Genomic DNA, 9,021 nt, shown 5'->3' on the forward strand with positions numbered 1-9,021 from the left:
TTTTACTGTCACCCTTCCACCTACCTAACACCCCTCCCCAGGGCCGTAACCCCTTTGCATGTGCGCGCCCGCGAGTGTCTGTAAACAATTGAGTGTCGAGCGTATAAACACCTCGCCCTATCGCTACCCCCGGTCCTTACTGGATCCGAACGGAAATCACACTGACTTCGGCTGACCCCCTCTCCATTCCCCTCAATCGACGCCAACTGACAGCGCATTCCGTTGCATACTTTACAGGCGCCCAGGTGACAGTCGCTGTCAGGTGTTACTTCTGGTGCGTTAGCTTGGCGAATGTGATAGGGCGATGGAAGTACGCATCGATGGGGGGGAGAGGGGGATGAAGCGAGTATTTTCCTTTTTTTAATCGCCACTCACCCCATTACTGCCACCTGAACTCCTCGCTAGGTGTTGGAAGAGAGTGAATGATAGATAGTAATTAAAAAAGCCGGGAACGTCGCGCCACCCCGAGGGGACATAATTGCGTTAGTTATTTGAAATCGACATTGGGTTGACATTTATTTCTGTGAGCGTGTGTGTGTGTGTCTGTGTGCGTGCTTCTTTTTTGCCACTCTCAGATTTTAGACATTTCATCGCCCACGCCGTTGGGGCGTGATTGCAACGGAAATGGGAAAAACGTTCGAACTCGTTACGGCCGGACTCTCTCGGGGCTTGGTCCCGATCGGCCGGCTCACTTTACGGACGCATTGGAATTGAGCTAGAGATCCTGCTGGATTGGAATTGCTGCTAACTAGTTGTGACTAATTTCTCTTCATTTCACACAGGTTTTTACCTATTCCAAGGATACAAGGCCGTAAAGACATTTATATTAACGTGGTAGGTTTGTTTCACGTGTTTGTATCATATTTAAGAAAGAACTGTTTCACATTCATTTACTTACTAGTTGCATTTGACAGACTAACAACATATTCTACTTTTGATCCTGAAACGCGGTTCCAAGTACATTAACACAATGCTTTGAGCATTCATTATGCCAAAGCAAAAGTTATCAAAGGAATTAAAATCATCAATAGATCTTCTTAGCTCTTAGAACTACCCGATTTTTTGTGCTATCACTAGCTTACTACAAAACAAGAAACAACTCCAGAATGTAGAATCGGTGGAAAAATCCCAAAAATCTCAACTCGCTCCTCACACGACGAGTTAGAGCCCAGTTTGTCTAGCCCAATCTAGCAGCTCCTGCTAATCTCGTCAATGACATCTCCATCCAGACTCACTCACTATAGGGCTAGCGACTCTCCTCAACTCGATGATAAATCGGCCACCATCCATCCGCTCACAGCACGTTGCGCGGTCAAACTTCGCGTTTATTATTCCACCCCACGTGGTGTGTGTGTGTGTGTGTGTGTGGGTGGGGGTGAACGAGTGTCACCCGTTTGGGTGAGGGTTGCATCGACAGACTGGGCTCGTGCAAGGGATTGCGAGTGTGTCGACACCTCAGCACCGGCTCATGGCGTGCGTATCAGCTCGAGCTCGAGCAATCGGAAACGCAGTGGAAAGACACGAATTGTGAAAGTGTGTTGGGTTGAAGGGCGTGTGGGTGGAAGAGCATGAGGTGCAGGGAAAAAAGCGGATGCTCTAAGGATATTAGGTTATTTCCTGCAACTACCTCCCTTTCGAGGCGCGAGCGCCAAACTTATACCGAATTTTATTAGGATAGACGCAGACGCGGCGTTATAAAAAAAATGATAGCAAAAAGGGGCACGAGCACGAATGCGAGTCTCGCACAAATATTATATTCCCACTCCCTTAATCTACCACCCACAGAGGGATGGGAGGACACGTGCCCTTCGGCACAATGGTGGCCCAATTTACCCACACATGGGCACGTTTCGCTTCATTCCGAAAGGCCACCGCAAAAGAGTTCAACCAGCGCCATTGTTGCAGCCATTTTGCCGAACATAAATCGAGCACTCGATGCACTCCCAAAGGGCGGTGTCCGCTAGAGGGCCACATTTCCGGTTCGAGTGCTTAAAGGCACGCGCCTTGCATCATCTTTCGGGCTTCCGGTGAGCGGTTTAAGGCTCGGTTCGGTTTCGCAAACAGAAAAATCGCACGCTAATTCTTTGTCACACCGGTCTCTGTCGCAAGATGGCGGCACCGGATGTAGCCGCTAACGAGCCGCCAGCACGCAACCGGTTCCGGTGAGAGTGACTCGCGAGAAAGGAGGTGATAAATTTCTTTTCCCAGTGTTTCCACGAAGCTTGCATTCTGCAGTGGTCGAGCTTGTGGGTTGCTTTTTTGCGAAGGCTATTCCTTTTTTCGCCACCGGAAGTCCGGGGAAAACGCACGGGTTCGAAACATTCACTACCCATGATTTCTACCCGAGGCCCGCGGGTGAGGCGTGAATTATGAATTTTAATGCCGGCCGCAGGGAGGATGGAAATATATTCCGAAATGGCATGCAATGGTGAATGTCCGGAAGGTGAGCGTTGTTCGGGTCGTTGTCTGTTGAGAAGGTAACGCGAACCTGCAATAGGACGCGCTGCTGCAGGGTTGCGATTTAAATGAGGACAATGTTTCATCACTGCAAACGATTTCGGATGCAATTCGGTGGAGAAACTAGCGCCAGAGGGCTCTCTTTTTGGAGACAATCTGTTGATTTCACTGAGTTGTGAAATTAGTTTGACAACTGCTGTGATGACTCTGCTGATGATAGAGATTACGATAGAATTATAGTATATTCTAAAAGCTCATAAACAGCTCTAGTCCGAGTCTCATGAAATATCATAGAGATTGCTCAAACGAATCAATTAAAATACTTGAACATCAAATGAATAATCGAATTAATATGTTTGTGCTACTAATTAGACGATATTTCATGTTAATGATGACAATTAGTTTAAACAATTTTTCAAAAAGGATAACGTTCCGCTTGAAACGTGCTTTCTGCGCATGAAAGCTTCATCAAGAAAGCTTTCAAAGCTCTTCACATAAAGCTTTTAAAGCTCTTCACATCAAGCTTTCAAAGCTCTTCACATCAAACTTTCAAAGCTCTTTACATAAGGCTTTCGCTGTTAGAGCTTTGTAAGCTCTCCTCAAAGAAGCTTAAAAGCTTTTTTTGCACAGCTTTGTCCGTTGTCATGACAACACAACGCAACTGGCACAGTTTATTTGAACCGTATTGATTAAACTGAGAACGCGAGTATTGGCTAGTTGATTGTTGTGTTTCAGAAGCAAAATCTTGTAACAAAAACGCGACTAAAATATGAAGAGCCGAGTTCCGAAACGTGCCACGCGAAAGCTCAATACAGACCCCGAGATGCAGCAATTGATTGGTGAACTGGAACGTAAACTAGCCGCGAAGGTGAGCCAATACAGACGTGTCCTGTGAACGATTGCATCATCCCCCTTTTCACAGCCACCTCCAGAGAATCGAACTGATCTCGACATGACACACGTGCTGCCTCGACGACTCTACGGCAAATTGAGTCGACTCGTGCCAATGCCCCCATATGATGACCGTGAGTTTGAAGGCATCCTGGCAGAACGACTGCAAACCCCGAGTGGAGATCCTCGCGATTCCGAGCGACGCAGTTCCGAAGAAGAGGAAGATGATGATGATGATGATGAAGTTGCTACAGGCAGAAGTGGTGATGCACCTTTCGAGATGATCGTCGAGAACCGGTCAGGTGTGCGATCCCGAGCTCCACCACCAGGTCCCATTGGCAACTGGATGGAGCGGTTCCTTCGTCGAACAGGTCACGAGCGTATCTGCTGGCAGACGAAGTACTATCGCACCGACCGGAAGTTGCTGGATAAACCGCTCTTTCAGCAGATTGAAGAGCTGATCGATCTTGGCGCTCAGGACTTCTCCGAGTGGCTGAGTGGGCTTGGTGCAGAGCGTTCTAACATCACGAAGGACATCGTAAAGCAGCTGTTCTCGATTGAGATAGAGGATGAGATGGCACGGGCTATTCGTGTGGATACTCGCCCTATCCGAGCCCTTCCTACTGATGTCGCACGCCAATGGAACCTCGAACATGTACGACTTTAACAATCAATGTGGGCTTATCTAGAAGCCTTTTTTAACAGGTGTTTTTATACTCCACCAGATGGCGATTGAAAGCCGTATCGCGCAGATCATGCAAGAGGACCGCCGTAGGTGGGAAGCGGCAGGACCTCCTCGAACGGTCGCCTTTGGTCGCACTCTTCCCTCTGAGCTGCGACGAGGTCCCACTAAACCGGAAGAAGGCGATACACTTCAGCCGGACTTTCCAGATGACCTGCGGACGATGCGAGCACTCTTCCAGGACATTCGACATCTGCGTTCTGTTCGCTATCTTACCGAACATCTGCGTGCTCAGCCAGACATCCCACGACCTCGCTATCTGCTCGAAGCGGGCCTTTTCCGTCCTGGAGCCGGCAGCAGAACTGGAACGCCTGCGTTTTACCAGCGAGTCCTGCCACGACGTGCCATCGCCGCCAGTGTACGTAAGTCGTAAAAGCGATTGTTGATTGGTGACAAAAAACCCGTGGAATGCTGATTCATAGGTTTTACCCTTTATAGTCAGATCCATCATGACACTACTGACATATACATCTACCAGTTTCGGTTGTCTTACTAGATCTAAGCCACTGGTTTATTCCGAAACTGAATTGGAATCAGGAACATGTACTTAACGGTGGATTCAACTGATGTATATGCAGTAGTATAGTAGTAGCTCCACTTCATTCTAACTATCCATGGAAACCATGCTATTATCCATACATTTATTTATTAGCGGTTCCTTGTCACCAATTAACACTCGGGCTAAGGGCGCGATAAGGGCCACGCATTATCTCTGAGGTGTTCGTAGGCTTGGGGTTTCGGGCTTTTGAATGAATTTTTGACAGCACTTCGCATGGTGTTCGCTTAAATAACAACGAATCCGATAACGAACCGGCGGTTGGGTGTATTTTTTTTCCTCTCTCTCTACACATTTATTTAACGTGTGCTCGGCTGAGTAACGTGAGTGTCGAGCTGCCACTCTTCCCTTTTCCCTCCCACTCGTCTGTCTACTTCCCCTTTCCCCTTTCCCCCCTGGTGTCCTGCCCCATCCCGCGAGTCCGGATTCGCGCTAAACCCGCCTGGATTAGAGTGCACAAAACATCCGAAATCCCGATCGAGACACTCTGCAAATCCCCCCAGAGCTGCGAAGTAATCCGTTCTTTTGTTCCGCGCGTTGGCACGTGAGCACGATGACACCAAACGCGCGTCATCTGACACGGCTCTGCGAGGGCGAGGGACACTAATACTTTTGCGTGGTAGATGTTGAACCGGCGACCGACGACCGGCGTCAGTGAGCCATCTCGCCAGGCTCGTACGAATGACGCCAGATGTCTACCAGGCACACGGACGAGTGGAAGCGATAGAACATGATGAGCGGCAATGACAGGTGGTTTAGGATCGACCACAGCACGTCACCGTAGTAGTCGTACCGCTCATCTCCGAAATCGCCCGTTTTCACGGAGAAGGTGTAGTACACCCACAGCGAGACGTTCGCGATGGTCATGAACGTGACCAGCTCCTTGCCGGGTTTGGTGCGTTGCAGTTCCTCGGTGTTTGAGCAACGTCGTAGAGCGTCACAGATCCACGGTGTCTGCAACAGCACCTGCACTATCTGCGTGAATACGATGAACCCGTTCAGGATGGAACCGTTCTCGAACGCGGGAATCATACTGAAGAGCGTCTCAGAGAAGAAGGCAGGGATGGCGATGAACAGCAGGACGTCGTCAAGGCGCGAGATTGGATGTGGGTTGATGTCGAGCCGGGACGTCTGGTAGTAGGCGATAACCGTGGCCAGGATCATGATCCCTAGCACGGTCACCTCGAAAATTCCGTCCAATAGGATGCCAGTGTCGCGGTAGTCACTATGGACGAACACACAGACAAGATACCGTGACGTCAGGTGGAGGGCTCGGATATGGCGGAGATTAGCGTCTTAGCAGTGCTCTTAAGGATGTTTGGGTTGCAGACAACCTGCGATAAGCTAGCGTGGTTTGGGAGGGACTCGACGAACGCAATGACATAAAACACCCGTTATCATCCTTCCGCATACGCAGTAGTTACGAAAAGTCAACACTTTTTGCTGTCCTTGGGTAAAGGTGCGTATATAGAAAGGATGTTTGCTAAGTACCACTTGTAAAACGCACAATTAGCACGAAATATCATCAAAAGTGTAAAGTGTCTGATTTTTCATAAAGTAATAAATGCACGAATGCACCATAAACGATCTATCAAAAAACATCCTCTTAGCTAAAGTGTTATCTAACTTTTAGCAAAAGACAACATTCATGCTACGCACAGATAACCCCAGATGTATTGTAAGCTAACTGAGAGCAACCATTTGAAGCCTATATGACGACAGACAGACTAAACAATCCACGACAACCTTTCGAAGTTCGCTCAAGCATAGTTCTAAAACTGCTAGCGTTCATTTAACGAAGCTTTCTATTCCACGCTAGCGAACACGAAAGTGTGACAAGCAAGCATGCAGTACCCAATGAGGTGTGGCCTTACAAACTATACAAACTCTTCTCACTTCAATACGGTAAGTGCCCTTTTTCACTTACGCTCTTTGAGAAGATAGTTTTTTTAGGTTTTAGGTTCTCAAACGTTAACACAGGCTTTAGTTTAGTCTGTCTCAATGACATTACACCTCTTGAAAGCTAACCATCACCCCAAAAAACACTCCGTAGCACCTGCCGTCGTCCTCCAGCGCATTCCAAACACCCTGTATAGCAGCTAGCAGGTTGAATGGTGAGTTGATAGGTGAATGAACTTACTCGTCACGTGACGCGATGTGGAACAGGATGATGACAACGATGGTGGCGACGACAAGCAGCAATCCAGCGAACAGCCCGCGGCTTGCATGTTGACAGTCTCCATACACAACCAGCCTCGACTTCACCTGAGCCTCGTGGTCCAGGGTGTCCTCACAGTGGTCACTATACTCACTTCGACCATCGAAGTCAACCACACTGCCACCAGCTCTGGAGGAGTGCGCATTCCCGTGATGACCTCGCACCGTGATCTTCTTCGGGCACTTACTGATGTTGGCGTAGATCATATACAACAGCCCAACGATGAGGATATTGAACTCAATCACAAACGGGTATAGATACGGCGAGAAGGATGCCAACACCTGGTTGAGCTCCTCAGGTCCTGGACAATCGTTTGGAGCGATCATGGACGCATCTCGGTCGCCCTCCACAGGAACTCCGACGACGTCGTCCTCGTAGTACGACTGTTTGATGCGGATGGCCACCACAGTCTCACGTACGATCGTCAACACCCAGAAAGCGAGTGCTGTGCCAATAGCGTGCATGATTCCAAATCGAGCCATTCCGCGGTAACGGTTGATCACGATGTTGGCGTACTTCCAGAAGAAGAAGATTAGAAACAGGCAGTAGAACAGGAACAACACCTCCATCGCGATGGTAGTGTTGGATGCGCACTCAGCCCACTTTCCGTCACGACTGTTCATGAGGATACCCTGGTACGACAGCAGCAGTACCGAGTGGATGAGCAACCCAAAGCAAAACCAGGTTGCACCTAACTTCAGATAGATGATCTCACCATGCCGTCCCGTCACAAAGCAGTAATCATGTCGCACAGGTTCCAAAGGTGCCAGCACGGCAGGTCCTCCATTCTCAGTTGGCATCTCAAACTGCTGCCGACGGCGTTCCAGCTCCTCGAAGGCTTTTTGTGCTCGGCTCACATACAGCCGGATGTCGACGTACAAGAACACGAAGTACACGATACCGACCGTGACCATGTACAGTGCGAACACCTCCGCGAGTGGGTAACGAGCGTTGTTCTCGACCGCATCGGTGATGAAGGCGATCAGCCCAAACACGATCAGGAACAGCGCGTAGCTAATACCAGTCACACCGGCCACGTACCTGCGCGTGAACTTCGACTTCTCCTCAGGTGTTGAAGGTGGTGGCACGTGATGGGACGCCACCCCGGTCGAAGGTTGCATCGATATCGCACGCAGGATAGGTGGCGGTGGCACACGACCAGTAGAATGCACCGAAGGTGGTCGCTTCTGGAACGAACCCGTCGGTGTTGGAGGTCCACCGTCTAAGTCTTCCACGATCGATGGAACCGTGAGGGTGATGAAGCCCCCACCAGGTGTACCCTGCGAAAGAACGGCGCGAGTCAGCTGGATCGTGGAAGCCGCTCTTTTCTCCCTTTCCCAAAACCCAACCCCTTTTCCCAACTCGCCAGCACGACGCTTCGGTGGGAAATTAACGACCACTTCACGCTCCACACATGACGACCCTTTTCATCCGTTCGGCTGTTGGTGAACGGAACAGTTCATTAGGCGACTGAAGGGTTCAGTGGAGCGCGAGGTATCGTTTTTCCGCCATTCCGAGCAGCCATTCCCGCACCCCTAAGGACCGCTTTGGAGTGTCAATCAACTGTTAAATCGGGAACCAGCCCGACCCTGCGCCCTTTGATAACTCATGCGCGGTTAATCCGGCTTCGCTTGGGCTATATTTAGCTGCGAACCGGCGCCGTGGAACCGCTCACCGCTCACCGTTCACCGCTCACCGCTCACCGTTCACCGCTCACCGTTCACCGTTCACCGTTCCTTTCATCTCGAACGGCGACTGTTTTGGGCCTTTGCTAGTCCTCGAACAGTGTCACCTGGACCTGGTTGACCCTTTCACCCTTCCACTCTACCGCCCACAACCCCCGCCCGCTCTTGAGGAAGTTCTCCCCGCTACCTCACCTGCCCACCAATACCACCATCGTCGTTTGGTCGCGGTTCGCTCGTTTCGGGCATGGCTCTCAGGTTACGCTCGAAACGTTCCTCCTCCTTCAACGCGTGTGCTTCTCCTCTGGGTGTTATTTTTTTTGGTTCTTTTCCACTGGGTTCCCCCCCCCCCTTCCCTCTTGGCACGCGTTTTTCCCCTTTCGCGACCGGGAGGGTCAGTTGGCGTCCTCGGGTGGTGTTTTTTCGGAACAGTAACCGCGCGAACTGCCGCTCCAGTACTGAGCGGTTGGATCGA

At 50.2% G+C, this 9,021-nt stretch overlaps 2 protein-coding genes across 2 annotated transcripts; one reads left to right on the forward strand and one right to left on the reverse strand.

Annotated features, from left to right (window-relative positions):
* Positions 1 to 3,280: 3,280 nt before the first annotated feature.
* On the forward strand, positions 3,281 to 4,463 carry LOC128728426 (uncharacterized). The gene is made up of 3 exons (XM_053822051.1): positions 3,281 to 3,325; positions 3,380 to 4,003; positions 4,074 to 4,463. The coding sequence occupies exons 1-3, from the start codon at positions 3,281 to 3,283 to the stop codon at positions 4,461 to 4,463; spliced, it is 1,059 nt and encodes a 352-aa protein (XP_053678026.1).
* An 834-nt stretch (positions 4,464 to 5,297) lies between these two features.
* On the reverse strand, positions 5,298 to 8,795 carry LOC128728427 (proton channel OtopLc-like). Its single transcript, XM_053822052.1, has 3 exons — positions 8,742 to 8,795; positions 6,787 to 8,144; positions 5,298 to 5,871 (listed from the first exon to the last, which is right to left on the reverse strand). Exons 1-3 carry the CDS (start codon positions 8,793 to 8,795, stop codon positions 5,298 to 5,300), a joined length of 1,986 nt encoding a protein of 661 aa, XP_053678027.1.
* Positions 8,796 to 9,021: the final 226 nt, after the last annotated feature.

This window comes from Anopheles nili, chromosome X (assembly GCF_943737925.1).
Source record: "Anopheles nili chromosome X, idAnoNiliSN_F5_01, whole genome shotgun sequence".
NCBI lineage: Eukaryota > Metazoa > Arthropoda > Insecta > Diptera > Culicidae > Anopheles > Anopheles nili.